The 18,840-nt window shown below is 36.6% G+C and overlaps 8 protein-coding genes across 8 annotated transcripts; 3 read left to right on the forward strand and 5 right to left on the reverse strand.

The window, feature by feature from the left end:
* Positions 1-69: 69 nt before the first annotated feature.
* On the reverse strand, positions 70-1,198 carry EV154DRAFT_428298 (alanyl-tRNA synthetase; the record flags this gene model as incomplete). The annotated part of the gene is made up of 4 exons (XM_051596408.1): positions 70-228; positions 277-676; positions 751-1,009; positions 1,069-1,198. Coding segments are annotated over 4 exons (948 nt in total), but the record flags the coding sequence as incomplete, so codon positions are not given.
* Positions 1,199-1,908: 710 nt separating this feature from the next.
* Positions 1,909-3,101, reverse strand: EV154DRAFT_522770 (uncharacterized protein). The gene is made up of 2 exons (XM_051603032.1): positions 2,981-3,101; positions 1,909-2,921 (listed from the first exon to the last, which is right to left on the reverse strand). Exons 1-2 carry the CDS (start codon positions 3,069-3,071, stop codon positions 1,996-1,998), a joined length of 1,017 nt encoding a protein of 338 aa, XP_051453322.1. The 5' UTR covers positions 3,072-3,101; the 3' UTR covers positions 1,909-1,995.
* A 1,680-nt stretch (positions 3,102-4,781) lies between these two features.
* Positions 4,782-6,710, reverse strand: EV154DRAFT_31870 (Presenilin-domain-containing protein). The gene is made up of 8 exons (XM_051594938.1): positions 6,587-6,710; positions 6,383-6,534; positions 6,179-6,326; positions 6,060-6,127; positions 5,849-5,999; positions 5,727-5,793; positions 5,169-5,659; positions 4,782-5,113 (listed from the first exon to the last, which is right to left on the reverse strand). The coding sequence occupies exons 1-8, from the start codon at positions 6,671-6,673 to the stop codon at positions 4,958-4,960; spliced, it is 1,320 nt and encodes a 439-aa protein (XP_051453323.1). The 5' UTR covers positions 6,674-6,710; the 3' UTR covers positions 4,782-4,957.
* Positions 6,711-6,717: 7 nt separating this feature from the next.
* Positions 6,718-8,290, reverse strand: EV154DRAFT_522775 (uncharacterized protein). The gene is made up of 2 exons (XM_051603033.1): positions 8,090-8,290; positions 6,718-8,019 (listed from the first exon to the last, which is right to left on the reverse strand). The coding sequence occupies exon 2, from the start codon at positions 7,928-7,930 to the stop codon at positions 6,740-6,742; it is 1,191 nt and encodes a 396-aa protein (XP_051453324.1). The 5' UTR covers positions 7,931-8,019; positions 8,090-8,290; the 3' UTR covers positions 6,718-6,739.
* A 685-nt stretch (positions 8,291-8,975) lies between these two features.
* On the forward strand, positions 8,976-11,588 carry EV154DRAFT_31939 (Peroxin-3). The gene is made up of 7 exons (XM_051594942.1): positions 8,976-9,629; positions 9,698-10,125; positions 10,192-10,477; positions 10,540-10,638; positions 10,699-10,842; positions 10,907-11,138; positions 11,194-11,588. Exons 1-7 carry the CDS (start codon positions 9,466-9,468, stop codon positions 11,272-11,274), a joined length of 1,434 nt encoding a protein of 477 aa, XP_051453325.1. The 5' UTR covers positions 8,976-9,465; the 3' UTR covers positions 11,275-11,588.
* A 2,493-nt stretch (positions 11,589-14,081) lies between these two features.
* On the forward strand, positions 14,082-15,881 carry EV154DRAFT_539951 (uncharacterized protein; the record flags this gene model as incomplete). The annotated part of the gene is made up of 4 exons (XM_051604383.1): positions 14,082-14,106; positions 15,376-15,471; positions 15,531-15,691; positions 15,753-15,881. The coding sequence occupies 4 exons, from the start codon at positions 14,082-14,084 to the stop codon at positions 15,879-15,881; spliced, it is 411 nt and encodes a 136-aa protein (XP_051453326.1).
* EV154DRAFT_522778 (uncharacterized protein) lies at positions 15,696-16,969 on the reverse strand. Its single transcript, XM_051603034.1, has 4 exons — positions 16,859-16,969; positions 16,755-16,807; positions 16,564-16,687; positions 15,696-16,504 (listed from the first exon to the last, which is right to left on the reverse strand). Exons 1-4 carry the CDS (start codon positions 16,866-16,868, stop codon positions 15,954-15,956), a joined length of 738 nt encoding a protein of 245 aa, XP_051453327.1. The 5' UTR covers positions 16,869-16,969; the 3' UTR covers positions 15,696-15,953.
* A 417-nt stretch (positions 16,970-17,386) lies between these two features.
* Positions 17,387-18,757, forward strand: EV154DRAFT_428282 (uncharacterized protein; the record flags this gene model as incomplete). The annotated part of the gene is made up of 5 exons (XM_051596406.1): positions 17,387-17,449; positions 17,541-17,905; positions 17,971-18,384; positions 18,458-18,543; positions 18,627-18,757. The coding sequence occupies 5 exons, from the start codon at positions 17,387-17,389 to the stop codon at positions 18,755-18,757; spliced, it is 1,059 nt and encodes a 352-aa protein (XP_051453328.1).
* Positions 18,758-18,840: the final 83 nt, after the last annotated feature.

The following is an 18,840-nucleotide window of genomic DNA, read 5'->3' on the forward strand; positions in this document are numbered from 1 at the left end:
AGAACCATCGGCGAATCCTTGTAAAAGTGTGGGATAAAGATCAGTCAAGAAAGGTTCATTGAGACCTAATTGCTTAGCAGAACGAAGAGCACGACGAATGATACGTCTTAATACATATCCACGTCCCACATTGCTAGGCACAACACCGTCACCAATTAAAAAGCACATGGATCTGAAATGATCCGCAACGATTTTTTCATGGGGGCTAGGATCAATGGCTGTCGAGCTCTAAAAACATACAAAAAAAATCAATATTCTATTCTATACATGTAATACATTGCTGCTTACCTTGAGACCTCGTTTATCCAATAAAGTTCTAAGTCCACGGATTAAATGTTCAAATTGATCGATTTGAAAGTTATTTTGTTTGCCTTGGAGTACGCAGACCATTCTCTCCAAACCCATACCGGTATCGATGCAAGGAATGGGCAAGTCAGAAATGACGCCTTGGGAGTCTCTAAATTTTTCCATGAATACCAAGTTCCAGATTTCTAACCAAGGATCCTCCAAGGAGGCGTCCTTCGTATCCCAAAAGATTTCTGTGCAAGGACCACATGGACCTTCACCATCGCCCATCGTCCAAAAGTTATCCTCGGGTCCACATTTTACAATCATCTCGTCGGGTAAACCTTGCTTTTTCCATAAATCGTAGCCTTCTTGATCGCCTTCCAACACGCTAAATAAAGTATATGTCAATGATAGAATAAACTACTAGGTTAAATCCAAGGCGGTGTTAATGTCAGCACTTACGTGACTCTTAAGCGATCGATAGGGAGCTTCAACTCCTTTAATAAGAAAGTCCAAGCGTAATCGATGGCTTCTGCCTTGGAATATTTTCCAAAAGAAAAATTGCCTAGCATTTCGAAAAAGGTGTGGTGGCGAGGTGTGTATCCGACATTATCGAGATCGTTATGTTTACCACCTGCTCGCATGCACTTTTGAACACTTGTTGCGCTTTGAAATGGGGCTGAACTGGGTTTAAGAAAATATTCCTTGAAAGGAACCATGCCTAGACTGACAAAGTTAGATCAGGTGATAACTACTTTTGTTCCTTTTTCTGCTTTTTACCTGCATTAGTGAATAACAGACTCTTGTCATTATGAGGCACCAAGCTAGCACTTTTGACAGGTACATGACCTTGCTTTTCAAAATACTTTATAAATTTAGAACGTAGTTCGGGGGAAGACAATTGCTGCATAAAGCGAACATGAGGACGTAATGTTGGTAAACCCGCTCGCGACAAGAGTCTTGCTTGATACATTGTAGCCGAAGAAAGGAGATAAAAAGGCCCCCGCAACAAATTACTTTTATTGCCACTTTAAATTCAGACAAATGAAAATTATTTTCTGACAAAATAAAACCACTGTAAAAAAGTTTCAGAACAAGATAAAAATTCAGATGGCTTAAAGTTCAAGGCATTTAACCCAGTAAACTTCAAAATGCCGTGTCCAGTCAATGCAATCTTCTGTGATAGTTCAGAAACTATCTTGATCCTAGGGTTAAAGTATCCAATAAGTGGAAAGCGGATTTCTTTATCTACAACCAGTACTCCCTCAATGGGATCCAAAATTGCTGAATATGGGGCATACAAAGACTTAACGTCTTTGCTTTCGATCCCATGGGCCACGTAATAAGAATGATGAATTCGATCACAAAGATGTTTATTGTGGCTGTCAAAGACATCCATGAAAGTTACAAAACGATTTTCGGCAGAAAACAATGATGTTTTTTGGAATCGCGCTACAACCAACTTAAACCCTGTAGTATGATTAATAATTCTCTTTCATGCTCCCGTACAGCGTAAGTTGTTTAAGTTGTTTAAGTTGAAAAGGGGTATTTTACAATCAATTTTGCACTTGACTAACACTGTCTGAAATTTTTAAGTGCTTTTGTAACAGGGCGTCTGAGTTTAAGTGGCAAAAAAGATTTTTATTTATTTAATGAGAAATATGTACTGGGGGAAGGGAATTGTTATATAGAAGGAAAACGGTGCTGTTATGCGGAAGCGCTTACAAGACCAGAGGAAGCCTCTTTATTTCCTTTGGAATTATTTGAATAAAGACTGTATTGACGAACTTGTTGGATAGAATTTTGGATTAAAGGCAATACATATTCTTGAGTCAAGTGCATGATATTGGTAGCCTTCTGTAAAGGAGCCAAATCATCCTTCAAAACTTGGGTACGAACAATTTCATACTCATTGGAAGCAAATGTGACGAGAGGGTTTACCACAATATGTAAAGAAGAAGGCAAGTTTGAGATAACGTGATGTTCCTTGACATAAGCAGCGGCGGAATCCAAGCGTTTGATCAAGTCAATTGTCAATTCATTAATGCGTTGATTTGCCTTATTTTGAGTGGAAGTATAACCACCTTTCAAAGAGACAATAAAATCATTGAGACGAGTATTTGCTATTTGGATAGAATGGAATGTTTCTTGGAGTGTTTCAGCCAAACGAGCCACGTCGGCTTTTGAATGGGGAATCGATTGCAATCTGTGAGCCAACCTTTCTTTTACAATGGACAAGACATTTCTATTATCATCCACATTCCTTGATGATTCATCCTTCTTGGGAGGCAGATATCGGTTCACGAGTTCAGTAGGTGCTTGTACCACACTTGTATATATTTCGGCTGCATCTTGACGGACAACAGGAAATTTATTTTCAACCAAATCAAGCGATTGACAACCCATTTGATCGGCTTTGAGTAGATGATGCTTGTATTTTTCAGCATACGGTGACGCAATAGAGGCGGCCATCTTGATAGTGGACTCCGCCTTTGTGATAGCAAAACGACTAATGGAGTTTTGATTGGCGTAATATTGAGCATCACGAATCAATGGAATAGAGAGAACGCGAGAAAAGAAGGAGTAGCTAGGAATTGGTTTATTGGCTTCTTCAGCTTCAACCACGGTGTGGTCTAATCAAAATTTGATTTAAAAACACATCCTTTTGCATATTGTTTGACTATTTATTTACCTGGTACTGAAACTTCTCTTTCGAGTACTTCATTTGGATTACTTGTAGGAATACCTTTCTTATTAGAGCGAGCGTTATTTTTCTTGGACATGTTTAAAAAGATTTTAATATGAGAGAAAAAGTAGCAGGTTAGCCAAATAAAAAAAACCCCTCTTTTTATATATTCACTGAGTGTAAAAATATGATCATTTAACATGTGAATATTTTATGCCGATGACGCTGTTCCTCTTTAAGATTGATACTGGGTGCACGTGCCTCTTTTTTTTCACCCTTTCTCTTTCTTTCCGTTTCCAACAATTCTCCGCTATCACTTGTAATTAGGAATTATATCTTTTATAAACAAGCAAAATATAAAAGTGAGATAACATTAGTGTAAATTAGTCTATAAAGATAAAGATGACGACAGATTCATTATCTAGTCCGAAACAGGAAGAAATAATTAGCCAGAAAGCAGCAGCGATCGTTGATAACCATATGACAAATGTCAGACATGATGACGGAAATTCAATTCAATCGTCCTTTCACAGCTCAATAACCATGGCAAGATGTAAAAATGGGGCTGGACCAAATTTGTTGGAAGAAGTGTGTAATAAGAAAAGAAATAACAGGTATTATTTAATTCTTTTTTGATGATGCAATCATATTTTAACCCGGACATACAAAAAAAAAACGTGGCATAGGCTAGTTACACGATTTCATCAAACGGAAAGGCCACAAAAATAAATACAGAATTTGCACATGAAATTTAAAAAGAAAATGGGGTGACTGAGATGCAATCCTTTACTTTTGGTTTTGGTTTTTTTGCTTATTATGGTTTTATTTCAATCATCGCTTTCCAACAAACTAAATTCGCATTGGTTTCCAAGCAAAAAGTTTCCTCTAAAAGTTTCGTTTCGCTTGTTCTTACTGTTAACAGCCCAATTTTTAAAAATCCGTGATCAAATCTCGCTTTGTTGCCATCAATATTAAGTAAAGATCAATTCGTGCAGCAGCAGCAGTAAAACCAAGATTATCTGAATCTAAAAAGCTGACATTGTATTGATCCCGAAATCACGTATCGTGGCATGATCTCCTTCTTTCCTGGTGTAACCGCAATAAAAACCTGTTTATTTTGTTTGGGATGTCCCTCTTCCGCTGTAGTGCAAACTGTGTGAAAAAAACAGGGTCGTGTTTTACTTGTTGACCAAACGTATTCCCCGTGTATACATTATGAGTTTCCTACGTAATATGGGATCATCTATCAAATGAATGTTATGTCATTCGCAAGATATATTTTAATATTGTTTTGGAAAAGATTAGGTTATATATTCTTATTGGGAGTTGGGTGTACAACCTTATCGTCTAGACAGCCGGATCATAAACTCATACAAGCGAAAACACGGCTTCCACATGAAAGCAGTAAGCTCCATTTACAGCTTAAGGTGATTGGTGGAACTGCAGCTTGGTTCGTCACACATATTGGAAACCATTTATCAACTCACTTTCTCTACTTGTGTTCTGTGTAAGGACGGAATTGTTCTTTTTTCAAAATAATGTTCATTCCTTTTTTTTAAAAAAAAAATACAATGACTAAAAGCTACATCACTGTGAATAAACATAAATAGGTCTTGACCCGATTTTGATTTTTTTTTTTCTCGATTGAGCGATTTTGTTTATATCGCTCACCCAAAAATTGTACAAGTCCTGCAATTTCCAATTAAAGCTATACGCGGTAACCTATGTACAGGTAAAAACCTTGTATTATTAGCACAAGTATTACAAACAAACCATTTTGTAGCAAAAACGGCACTTGGCATTTTAGGTTTGACCTTCCCAGTCCCATTGAATGGTCTATTTGGAGGTGATGCACCTGATCTTGCTTAAGGGTTTTGGAAGCTCACGTCCAAACGAGCCGTTTTATTCTTTTGATTGTGTATAATTCTCGTATACACTAATGTCTAGAAATAAAGTTTATTTATAAACCAGGGATAGTTTGTTTTATATTTGTATCGCCTGTATCGTCATTATAGTTAGCATCTCGCTGGTCATATAATAGGCTATGGTATAGGTTATAGCTCCAAAGAAAATAGATATAGGCAGCGCAGGAAGTGCCCTTCTATTCAACGTCAGAATAAGAATAGTCAATGATAGACCCTAAAACAAATTGTTAAGTGCACGTTTGAATGAATTTAATCGTTTGGCTACTTACAGTAAGGATAGCTATAATACACAAGCAGAGCGTGACTTCGTTTGTGTTCGCCGCTTTCCCAACAAGAACACTATAAAAAATAAAGTCACCCAAACCAAGCTTGATAGCATTTAAGTCATCGCAATCCTCTTCCTCACTATCATCATCACTCTCATGTTCAGGGTGAGCATGTTGAACAGAGCGTGAGAAAGTATCAAGTTCATTAGCGGATGTGTGTGACATATCCCCGACATTTCTTAACGCACCTTCTTCTTCATTTTCTATTGAAGTATAGCCTTTACTTCCCGAAGAGAATGGTACCCACCGAAGCCAGCTTATTTTTTTGCTACTGTTTGATTCATGTGTCCGATAACCTCCGATCACATCATTGTCGCTGTCTAAGCTTGCCATACCTGCAGAGTATATTAGTGCTGGAATATCCTCTTGTCGTTCCTCGGCTATCGCAATCAACATTCTTAAGGGACCTGCCGGGCAAAGTACAGCAAACAAATCTATAGCCATTATGTTTCATTAATAATAGATCGGGAAGAGCAGAGAACATGCATGTCATTTTCTTACCATATATTGAGACAGCTATTAAAACCGTCCATGTAGTCCATGGTGGCATTCTCAACATGCTGATAGACTTTTTGAAAATATAAGTTGTCAGTTCATAAATGAAGAACCAATGTATTGCTTACAGTAGCTGTGCTGACAGCAATCAGATAGGCCTGTTGTAACCAAAGCGGGCTATGCCAAAAAATGGCAATCACCCCGACGATAGAAAAGTTCCAGGTGCACAAGAGTAAAGTAATGTAATCCAGTGGTATTCTATATGAATCCATCATTTCACTAAAACAAAGACCATGTCAGTAGAATTCAGAATAGATATTATGGCCCTCAAATTCTTACATCCATAACGCAGAGGTTGTTACACCAAGAACCGATAGGACAGATAAGCCTAACCAAAAAAACAAAAACTGATATATCCTTTAAGTATCAATTACAACGACTATTAAATCATCAATTACCTTGTAGAAACGGTATTTAAAGCAAAGGACAAAAAAAAAGGTCATAATTGTGATGCCACAAACGACTGCAATTGCATTAATGACACTCCCACCTAGACGTACACTTATGCTGTCGGTCGGTAATTCATCATAAAACATCAAGGGGTTACTATTCGTGAAACAATAACGTTAAAAAAAAGTCGAGTGTCTGCTTTAAATATTTGCCTGATTTGTAAATTGTCGATGTTCAGCGTTGTCTCGATCCAACATACAAGGGCGAACGTTAGCAACAAAGGATAGAAAAGTAATGTTAATTGCTCGACGTAAAAGCTGATTGTTTCTTTTCGTCTTTTCTCATGCAAGGAATCTTGAGGGGGCTATCGATATATTGAATAGGTTATATTTTACCAGATCTACTCTAGTTTATACCTGAGTTGAGTCTAGTTGATCAGGCTCTTGTTGCAATAACGGGTCTGTAGAGTAGGCTCCATCAATCTCATCGTCATGAGCAGACATTTGAATGAGTCAAGCCTGTGTATATATTCCTTAAAATTAAAAACCAGCAAATTTATTTAAACTGTCTCATTTTTTTGAAACGCATTTTACTCCAAGCCCTAGAAAGTTTTCGAACCCTTTACAAACTTCTAGAAGTGGCAAGTTGCTGTTAATATAGGGTTTGGATCTTGTTGGTTCTGCCTCAATAAGCTTGTTGTAAGAATTTTCAAGGGCTTTTGCGACAGCTGTATCTATGAGATAATTTAATTTGAATTCGTCAGAACCTACTTGAATCAAAGAGCTTGTTCGTGATAATTTAGACGAAGCGTTTCTATCTGAGGTGTTCGAGGTCACATTGATATGATGATTGTGAAGGTATGTTGTCATATCGTCCAATTGTCCTTCAATATCATGTTCAAGCTGTTCAAGTTGCTCAATACGAACAAGCATCTTAGGGTCAGTGCTATTAGGTATCACTTCAGCAGCATTTTGGCGATTAGTATACAAATTCCCCATGCCGTTAGTAGCATTGTACCCCAAACCTTCCCTGTCTTTAGTATAGATCTCGTAATAACTTCTATCATCAGGCGAGACAATATCTACAAATGTGTCGTGATTCATTTCATCCGGATTATTAATAATTCCAAATTTGACATCTTCATATTCATCATGGTTGGCGGTTGTATGACCATCAATTGTGACAAAATAATTGTTATCCAGGGAACTTGTATGAAATAAATGGATATTGGTATCAATGACGTTCTTCAGTTCATCAATTTCCTGTGAAATAAGTTTCATGCGATAATATGAAGCGGATGGTGTACCAAGTGTTTTCCTCCGATTTTGGTTGCTAGTATCAATAATTGCATTACTGATGACAGCGGAGGTAGCAGCTTTACCATAACAGCATATATTATTGTCTGCAATAATACCTGTTGGTGTTGTATCGCCACTTCTATTTGTGTATGAAATGCTGCGATCTTGTTTCTTCGAATTAGGGATGATAGTTGGGACATGAGCACTGCCAGGATCGCGATAATAGATATCGTTTGCGTTCGTTGTATTTTTATCAGTATTACGTGTTCCTTTAAAATTTACATTGGTTGCGTCAGAAGAGCAGACTTTGCTGTCTCGGGTATTACATATTTCATCAAAATCACAATTTTTGTTAAACATAGAAACGCTATCTTCATAAGGGTTTTTATCTGCCGGCATTAGATTTTCGACATTGTTGGCTTCCTCGATAAGGTAGTCGTCGTCGATATACGTCCCAGGCATTAAGTGTTTACCGGGATATTTTTCACCAACATCTTCGGACGTCCGAAGGACTGTAGGTAATTCTGGGGCAGTAACATAGGACGTTTCATCTATTTAAATAAATTAAACACGTCAGAATGACGGAGGATAACCAAATAAACCGTGCGTTGGGCTACATACCGTCAAGACTATTACTTGGATTATTTTGGATAGCTGTTTCTTCAATTCGCTCTATGGTTGGTCTTAGGCATTCTACAAGGTTTACAAAAGCTGTAGAAAACAGATTGCTCTCCAACGTTTTTGAATTTTCAATCTGTTTCGAAGCTTCTTTACAATGACGTAATAAATTGCTAAAGTCGGACGATGGAATAACGTCGTCATCTAATATAGCTTCTTTAATACCAGTTTATTACACATGCTATAATATTTACAATTACTCAAGTTTTTTGCATAACCGGTTGATTCGTACTGTTCTTTTTTTGATTCGAATATGAACATGGCAGCTACAAACTGTTCCATGGTTAAATACGGACTGTTATTAACATCCCGAGCAGTGCGCAAAATGAGTTGCAGGTATTCTTCAGATCTGAAATAACCTATTACTTCATTTTCTAAAAAAAACACAATTAATGCTTGAAAATTTCTTTAACTTGCATCTTTGATTATACCGCTTAAGTATCCATGGTTTGATTGGTCTAATGTTTTAAATAAACTAACATATTTGTGACATAATTCCAAATTACTTTGAGTAGTTGTGTTGGTCATTAAAGTGTAACTGAGGAGGAGGGAAAGGAAAGAGGTCCTTTTAAAGCAGACGAGATTTATTGTTGTGTTTTCTAAAAGTTTACTCCGCTACTCAATTTCTGAAATCAGGTTTCACCAGTTTGTCAACCCAAGACAAAAAGTTGTTGACACATTTTTATAAACAAAAACAGTTTCGTATGTTTTTTTTCTTGTAAACGAACTTCGATTCCACTGATTAATTTAAAAATCAAGTAGGTGCATGTATCTTCAGGCAAAAATATAAGCAACAGTTAAATGTCACAACTACTCAGATAATATTTCAAAATCGTGATTGGTAAATCTATAATAGAAATTGATGTGCTCACTAAGACTACAAATATAATATGAACAGAACGTCTATGAATTCAAATAAAACAGTTTTCTGAAAGTTGATAAAAGATAGCACCCCTTTAAAGAGTTGGGGTTACTGACTCTGGCATAATCGCTCGCACGCATTGTTTTTTATTGGGTCTATGAGAATGCGGCTATAAACGGGGTGGTCTGACGCCCCTTTCATGGAACGCATTTGTATTAGCAACAAAGTGAACCAAAGCAAACAAAAGGAGTGCATTGAAATGACAGCAGTATCAAACTTTTAAAACTCCATTGACGTTTTTTTTTTTATTCATGTTGATGGGATGAAAAAAGCTTGCAAATCATGAATACCTTGTTTTGTCGTGTGTGACTGGAACGCCTATTTTTTTATCCCCGCCCTCTTTTCATGTGAAAAACAAAATACACACAGTTTTTTTCTCTTCTAACTCTTAAACATCATGACCATTTACACCTCACTCAAGGACTACGTTAAGAGACATCGTAATGGCTTATTAATAACAGCCACGATTGCCGGTGGTAGTTATTTTGCAGGAAAATATGCCACTTCTAAAATCAAGAGCATTTCAGAGAAATCTACTGCCGAACGATTAGCCAAAGAAAAGTAAATTCATGAGGAGGGGGCAGAGTATTGGCTATTTATTTTGGGGGTGCTAATGATATCATTTGTAGCTTGAAGCGTCGATTTCAACAAAACCAAAACGATTGTGTATTCACAGTGCTGTCCCTATTACCAACACTGGGCGATCAAATTTTGCACGAAATGAATATTGAAGAAGGGTGGGCTAAATTACAAGAAACCAGACGTCTGGAAAAGATTGAAACTCGACTGAGAAAGGAAAGAGAATTGGCCGCTTCTGCTAGAGAGGAGCAAGAAGCACAGACAAAAGAAGTGAGCGAGTCCGTGGTGATGGTGGATCATCAGGATGAAGAGCATAAAGTGGATAAGGAACAAAAACATGGGGAAAACTCCACTGGGTTGGATACAAGTGTCAATAGTTTATCAACCTCTTTTGTGGCAGAACAGGATCATCCCCTCCCTGCAGGTATTCTGACTAAAAAGGAAAAGAACCTTCTTTGGGATGAAATCAAGACCATGAGTAATAATTGTACCTGTTTATTCATTTATAATCATGCTAATGTTCTCTCTCTCTCTCTTCATCCAGGTTTTACACGTACTTTCACATCGATCTATTCGGTCACATTATTGACCATGTTGACACATATCCAGTTGAACCTTTTAGGCAGATTTACTTACATCTGGTCTGTATCTGTACTGAATAAGAGCGAACCCACAATTAGATTGCAACAAGAAGGAGCTGAACCAGATGTCGGATTCTTGGACCCACACATTGAGCGCATGTTTCTCAGCGCCAGTTGGTGGTTACTTCATCGTGGCTGGAAGGCAATTGCCGAACGAGTCTCAGAAGCCGTGAATGAAATAGTCTCCGAGTATGTAAACGTAAAGTACAAATGTATGTAGAAGTTATACTGATATAATATATCCTCAATAGTATACCTATCAAGGGATTTTTGGATTATCAAGATGCAGAAAAACTTGTATCTAAACTCAGAAAGCGCATCGAATTTGACCAAGATGGTCAACCCATCAGGTAAATTTTATCTTTGCAAGAGCAGTACGTTATGAAAAGTTTTTTAATAGGACGTATTAGTTATCGCCAATATATGTTGCCTGATACACGAGAAGAGGAATTGGAATTTTTGCGTGGTGCTGGATTTGAGGATTATCCTGAAGACGAAACATCCACCATCTCGCTCAAGAAATTATTAGATGAAACCAGGGATTTCATCGACAGGTAGATGCTTAATTTCGGAATAGAGTGAGAAGGAAAGTTACTGATACGCTCTTTTTTTTTTTAGTCCGGATTTCCATCCAGTTCTGTCATCATGCTTGGACGAGGTGTTTGCAATCTTTGATCACCACGCATTTGGCAAAACATTACTCCACGAGCCCATGACATCGGGTATCCAGGAAATTACAAATGCCGAAGCATTACATTTGGAACAAGGCAAAAAAGTCATTCTTGCCAATCTTTTACCCACCATTAGTAGACAAGCACATTTGATTATTGCGGGCAACGAATACCTGAACGTAAAGTATACTGCTAACTTTACAAAGAGGTTCCATTTCTAACATTTATCATTAGGCGTTTGCATATATCAAAGAGTTACAGGCCTTTTCCGCATTAATTTATACTCAGTACGGGGATGAACCTAACAGCGCGTAAAAATAAAAAAATGAATCGTAGAGTTACACGGATTTAAATTGACAGTTTAGTGCTTTGGCACTTTAATTATTTGACAACCCTGTTTATAAGGGAGAAGTGCGGGCTACTAATACAGTTTTCACAGACAATGTTTACTTTCAGGAAGGCCACTCGAGTTGCAAAAAGTAGGAAAACTGACGATAAATAAAACAGAGCCTAAAAAATAAAAAGTGAGATTAAACAGAGAAGAGTGAACTCATTGTAGTGTCTAATATCTCCTTTTGATGCTTTCGTTTCAAAACCTTGGATGAAGCAACGTGCTTACTTGTTTGGACGACGATATTTGTTAAATTGTCTCAGTGACCAGCACAGGCCAACAAACGAAACAGAATGCTTAATTCAGTCTTCATAGTCCGCTACAGACATTCATTGCTCAATGAAGCTGACTCTTTCTTTTCTAAATGTTGTACACGATGAGACTAATGTTGGAGGTAAAATAAGTTTTCTCATTTTGACAATGAGGTTCAAAAGGAATCTATCAGTGTGGTTTCGACTTATTTAAGCGTGGATAAGAAGCGAGATGAAGATATGGTTGATATGTCTGAGCCAAATCTCATAAAGTAGGGATCTCACTATCTGCGCCAATGAACAGTTATAAGTAGTTGTAACTCAAGTTCGAATATTTCATCTGTAACCCGTTTCTGAATATGCATGTTGCCATGGTTCCAAATAGCTATATAAATCTGGATAAATGATATTCACAGACTATATTCTGTAGCAAGAAACAAAGTGGTGCCCTTTTAAGGAGGGAATATCCAGACAATATGCTCAGCCAGTTCAATAGAGACATTGCACTACTGCTTTAAATAACCCTTTCAAATTCTCATGAGATAATATTTAACAACGATTACCATACTAAACGCAAGCTTGTTGGGTCCCTTTTTTTAACTTTCCCTAGAATACAGTCCATAGTTTATTGACCCATGATGCGATAAAATTGCTTGTCAACGTGTGTCAAAACTGAATCCCCTTGTAGCATATACTACAAACTTTAAATATGTCATCTGTATAATAGTTCTTGACGATGCAGCCCATAAATTTTGCTTGATCAGCGCGTTCCTCTTGAAAAGTAGTTAATCTGATCCAGGTCTTTTCTGTGCATAATCCTTGTCGATTTAATATAGCTTCTTTCCAACCTAAACCATAATATGTATTGATATGCATATATTTTGCAACTGATTCTGTTGATAGTAATTTACTTACGATAAGATTTACGACCACACTTGTCGACTGCCTTCAGTATACCCATTTTAATTTAACAAGGAGTCTTGGGAAAATACAACAGTCTTCGCTTATTTTAGCCAAGTATTACTTCCAGTACTTTAATTACTAAACCAATATTTAATTCGATTACACCGCGCATAATGAAAGGGTTTGAAGCGTCTGCGATGGTTGTTAATGAACGAATAGTGCTGGCAGATGATATAAAAGTTTAGGCTAAAATATAAAACGGAAGTAAGGAGAATGTCTACACCTACGTCTTTTTTTTTTCTACGTACGTCTATGATTATGCCTGTTTCTAGTATGTAAGGACTCAAACATATGGATGATTAAATAAGCAATTAGATCATCCTGACATAAGCCAGCTCTTCTTTATCAGCTTATAAATAAAACTCGTTCACACGATCTTCTGATTAAATAAACAATTGAATCATCCTGACATAAGTTAGATCTTGTTTATCAGTCTACAAATAAAACCCATTTACATAAGCCCCATAGATAATAACCTTCACGACTTGAGCATAAATATCAAATTTAACTACTTCATTTTTCGTCTGTTCTTATCAATCTGAATGTAATTGTCTTTACCTTTTTGTTGCATCTCGTTTATTTCTTCGGGTTGAATACGTGTTATCAATAAAGTAAAGCAAATGAACCTTTGTTTCGGATACTTGACCGTTGACTTGTTCAATATTTGATCAGTTATATATTTGAATCAAGTGAATTATTTCACAGGCAGATTCTGAGTCTGGATAAATCATGTAACTGTTTCCGTGTGTGATTTCAATTTCTTAGGCCCTTATTTCAATTATAACCCATGAATTAGTTGTATAACATTTTCAATTTTATTTTATTAGCGAAGTTTATTACTTTGATTTATGGCCAAATACTTGAGCCTTAACTACCTCTAATAAAAATACAATACCACACAAAGCTGTAAATACAGAGAGCTTGCTCTTTGACATTTTGTTTTTTGTTTTATTTGGCATATGTTCTTTCCTGTCACATATTTGACAAGCTTTTTTCTCAAGATCATCACGAAGAAGACTTATAAGAGCATACTATCAACTGTGCTGGAGAAAGCATGTTGAATGAACAGAGTTGTATTAAAATCAGTCTTTAATTTTAAAAAAGGAAGGCATATAAAAACAAAATTTATTTCTTTTTTTACGTACTATTCTTTTTTCTTTTTGTTTTCTCTAAAAAAAAATATTACACACACATACACATACACATAAATTATAAATTATTGTATACACTTTTTTTTTTCGTGAAATTCTCAATAAGTTGATATCTGTAGAGCATCGAAAAGAGCCATGACGACTGATGGCGGTTTGCCATTTGACTTACCGACAGTAAAAACGAAGGCTGATGAAGACCATGTACGTAAAAACAAGAGAACATTTAGTATAAAGGAAGCACCTACCTTTTACCCCAACAAGAGAAGAATTTAAAGATCCCTTGAGTTACATTGAAAAGATTAGCCTACAAGGCAAAAAATACGGTATTATCAAAATAGTGCTACCCAAAGATTACAAACCTGGGTTATGCACCCAAACAATATACTTCCATGTCAAACGCTCTCAAGTCCGCTTACCCAAAAGGTATTTTGCTAAATGAAATCTGGTATACCAAACACTAGGAAAATCTGGAGCATAATATCAAGAAAGAAGGTGCAAATATAGGATGGGATTATACAATAAGGAACGTAGCTAATTTTTAGATTAAAACCAATCTGGCTCCCAGAAATATTCAAACCCGATGCCCGAATTTTAAACCATTGGACTTGCAGCATCCCAAAATATTCATTTGTTACGTATTGCCTGATGGAATTCCACCACATTGATGGATTCTTATTTTCAGTGTCAATAAATTTACAGGACAAAATCATTTTGCATTAACGGTATATTTAATGATCAACTATTAATCATTAAGTACAAAACGATAAAGTAAAAACTGTAATACTTATTTCTCAAAGTTGTGTGTTTGATCTGTCTACAAAGTAATACAATTGTGCGATTTTTACGTTTTAGTGAGCAGCCAGACTAACTTTTTTTATTGTAGCTAATTATCTAGCTATTTAGCGACTAGAAGTAAAGATGTAAGCTTGAGGTTGATACTTCGTGTTATACCCTCATCCTTACAGTATTCGGCAAGAATGTGCCAAAAAGTTCACAAGACATAAAGCAGTGTACATTCTAAAGAGAAAAAAAAAATTAATGAAAAAAAAAACGAGTGAGTACTACAAAACTACAGAAATCCAATGCAAGCACTGCCCGTTTCTACCGTGAAAAACGTGCACGAACTGATGAAGGCAAATTCGGCCAATCAATTCTTACGTAAAGCTGCTCATTTAAAGTTGTTAGACCGGGAAAAAAAATCTGATAAAGAAATACACTAAAAGTATTCGCGTGGTTACAAAAGGATAACTTGTTTCCATTTTAAATCAAAGACCATAAGGGCGCAGTCAGGTTAAGGGTTGGACAAAAGACCAACGAGCGGGCCGAACCATAAGTAGCAGTCGGTGGATCACAAAAGAAGTGGCTCTCTTAACAAAAATGAGTGGCATGCTCACTATCTAAATGAAGCATAAACCCTCTTTATTGGTTAGAAATAGGCTTTTTTTTTTTAATTTTAATTTTAATTCAAATTTTTTTTTTCCTACAAAGGCTTTCCCTTTTTGAATCTCTTTTATTTTTACCTCTCATTCAAACATGGCATCCGATTCATATACGAAATTTAAAAACTGGTAAACGTAATTATCAGACAGTTTGACAGCACAGGTGTAATAACCTCAAGCAAATATGTACATTCAAAAAAAAAAAAAAAAAAAAAGTTTAGATGTCTGGGCCAAACAGAATGAAAAGGGTGTACAATGCCTAAGCAGACAAACACTGGGTTCACCATCCAAGGATTTAGACGAAGTGTTGGAAAAATGTAAGCGAAATATGTAATAAAAACGCTTCTATAGCAACGCGTTAACAGTCAAATATCAGTAAAACAAGTGCTGGACACCATGTTTGAAGAATACACACAAGTAGTTACCGACTTGGGCTTAGAAGAAGTGATACAAAATGATGATAATCTTCGTATTCCCAAAGAATTAAATGCCATTCGAAATTGTCTCGATATGTATGATCAAGAGTATATGGTCAAGGTAATTTAAGAAAAGCGTCTGTCTATTTATTTATTTATTTTTTAATCTTAAATTTCCCCAGGAATGCATAAGAGGCACCGTGTGCGGAGAAGGATTTGCAACAAGACAACATTTAGCGGGATGTATCGCCCTATGGAAATCCGAATCCTACATTGATGATGAATTGCAAGAAGAAATAAAAAAACTTTAATGGTATTCGTGTTTAGCATCACCAGTATGTGTGATGAACCGAGATTTAGCCAAAAAGTTACCCTAATAATTTTTATGAATAACATTGATGAGAGTAGAGATACATCACACGTACCACGTATAGCTCGAATCCAAAGAGCTTGGCTACATCTGTAATCTTGTGATGACTTTGAGACTCCCACCATTCCAATTGATCCATCACCGTATGCTTTACTTTTTCCAATTGATCTTTTCTTTTCATTTGTTGCTCCTTGAGATACGATATATTCAAATCTTTAGCAGACACACCACGGTCTAAATTTCGCTTCAAGAATTCATCATAATCACGCACAATGCGTGTAATGAGATCTGAAGTGGAAACACCCGTTGTACGTTTGGTCGGTAAGAACTTTCCTTGAGATTTCACAAACGCATAGACATCACCCGATTCAGTAGATTGATAAGGTTCAGCATCGTGTGCGACATAATCAATGGCATGCGCCACCAAGAACTCTTGGGTGATGACCCAAGGTGCAGATTCAATCACTTCATCTACCCATTTACAGTGACGCACAGACTCATAACGTTCTAGGTCTGTCATCACCGTCTTACCTTTACGAGCATGTGTTTCTCGGTCATCACAGACTGCAAATAGAGTCAATCATGACTGTTGTCAATTCATAAGTGTGTGTTTATAATTTTACCTCCGACTAAAAGGTGGACATTTGGAAAGGACTTTTTGGCTTGTTCTAGTGCTTTAGCATGACCAAAGTGGAATAAGTCGTAAATACCATCACAGTAGATTCTGACAGGTCGGTTCTTGGGTGGCTATGTATGATTTTGTATTTAATAAATAGCATTTGATTCACATAGTGTGGTTTTAATTATGATTTACCTGGTTGATCTTGAAATCAAACTCTGGTTGAGAACTCACGAGATCTACTTGATCTTTTATTTGTATCAGGTTTAAGTTTATTTGTATGCTTTTATAGGTTTTACCTTTAGTCATTTTTTGTTGTTGCAATAATCGGAAATAATCAAAAGAGAGAGAGAGAAAAAAAAAAGATGTTTTTTATTCTCTTGTTTCGGGTTGTATCTAATGGTCACAAGGAAAAAAAAAGGGTACCTTGATTTAAATTAGACGCGGTTACTTTTTTTTTTTATTGTAGTCAAGCCGGGGTAGTACCTTTAGAGCACATTTCCAAACTTTATTTGCAACACTAAGTTTGAATTGATGACACTTTTGCTTTTTGTTGTAGCAACATTAAATCATGATAATACAAAAGGCGGGATCAAACTAATCTATTTGGGAACATTTATGAAATTCCTAATTTCCAAATCCCGCCAAAAATCATTCCTTGCTTTCTTTTTCTTTTCTTTTTTTGAGAACAAGAACTTGATCGTATGCAAGACATGGTGTATAACATTTGGTAATTAAAGACAACTCAAAGGCATGTTTTTTTTACTTGAGCTTACTCATTAACCTTTTTTCTTTATAGTATGGTGTCCGATTTCTTCTATCCAAACATGGGTGGAGTCGAGTCTCATTTATACGAATTATCACAACGCTTGATTCAACGAGGACATAAGGTAAAAAGGTAAATCTTTAAAGATGTCGGGCTCATTTTGTTTTCTTTCTTTTTTTCTTTCTCTTGTCAGTATACTCATCCCTGTTTGTTAGGTCATTATAGTGACGCATGCCTATGGCAACAGAACAGGTGTACGTTATTTGACCAATGGTTTAAAAGTCTATCATGTACCGACTCAAGTCATTTACGCTGAAGCAACTTTACCTTCGTTTTATGGATTCTTTCCCTTATTTCGTCACATTCTTATTCGAGAATCCATTCAGATTGTGCATGGCCACGGTGCATTTTCTGCATTGTGTCATGAAGGCATCTATCATAGTAAGACCATGGGTTTGAAAGCAGTGTTTACTGATCATTCCTTGTTTGGTTTTGCCGATGCTTCGTCCATCTTGACCAACAAGCTATTGAAATTCACATTGAGTGATATTGACCATGTCATTTGTGTCTCGCACACCAGGTAAGCCATGACAAGAAAAAGAGAAAGCTGGGAAATTCTGACAATAACAACAACTACGAAAATAGTAAAGAAAATACAGTGCTGAGAGCAGCTTTATCACCCAGACACGTCTCTGTTATACCTAACGCAGTGGTAGCTTCCCAATTCTTACCGGATCCTTCAGTGCCTGATCCTAACTGGATTACGATTGTAGTGATTAGTCGATTGGTCTACCGCAAGGGCGTGGATTTATTAGTAGCGATTATACCACGTATTTGTGAATCGTATAAGCAAGTACGATTTATCATTGGCGGAGATGGACCGAAACGAATTGATTTAGAGCAGATGCGAGAGAAGCACTTGTTACACGATCGCGTCGAATTATTGGGACCCATCAAACATCATGAAGTGCGCGATGTGTTAGTGCAAGGCAATATTTTTTTAAACACCAGTTTAACCGAAGCTTTTTGTATCGCCATTGTTGAGGCTGCTTGTGCAGGGTAGGACAAGAAAATTAAGATCATTTATATGAAAGTGGAAGACTGGGCTTTAATAAGGGATAGAAAAATCTAGATTATTTGTCGTAAGCACTAAGATTGGCGGCGTACCTGAAGTTTTACCCAGTCACATGATTAACTATGCAAGTCCAGAGGAAGATGGTAATATAGAATAAGACGTGAGCGGCCTAGTTGACCGCGCACATTATATTTGCATTTGTATTCATCTTTGTTTTTGGAAACAGATCTTGTGATTGCTGTGTCCAAAGCGATCCATATGTTTCGTTTCGGTCAAATTGATCCTAGTCAGTTCAATGATCAACTGAAAGAAATGTATAACTGGTCCAATGTTGCTGAGCGTACAGAAAAGGTATAAATACAGAGAGAGGGGGTTGTTACAATGACCAAGCTAATAAATGTAAATAAAATAGGTATATGCGGCAGTATGTCAGACAAAGA

The sequence above is a fragment of the Mucor mucedo genome (assembly GCF_025094135.1).
Source record: "Mucor mucedo strain NRRL 3635 chromosome Unknown EV154scaffold_118, whole genome shotgun sequence".
Lineage (NCBI taxonomy): Eukaryota > Fungi > Mucoromycota > Mucoromycetes > Mucorales > Mucoraceae > Mucor > Mucor mucedo.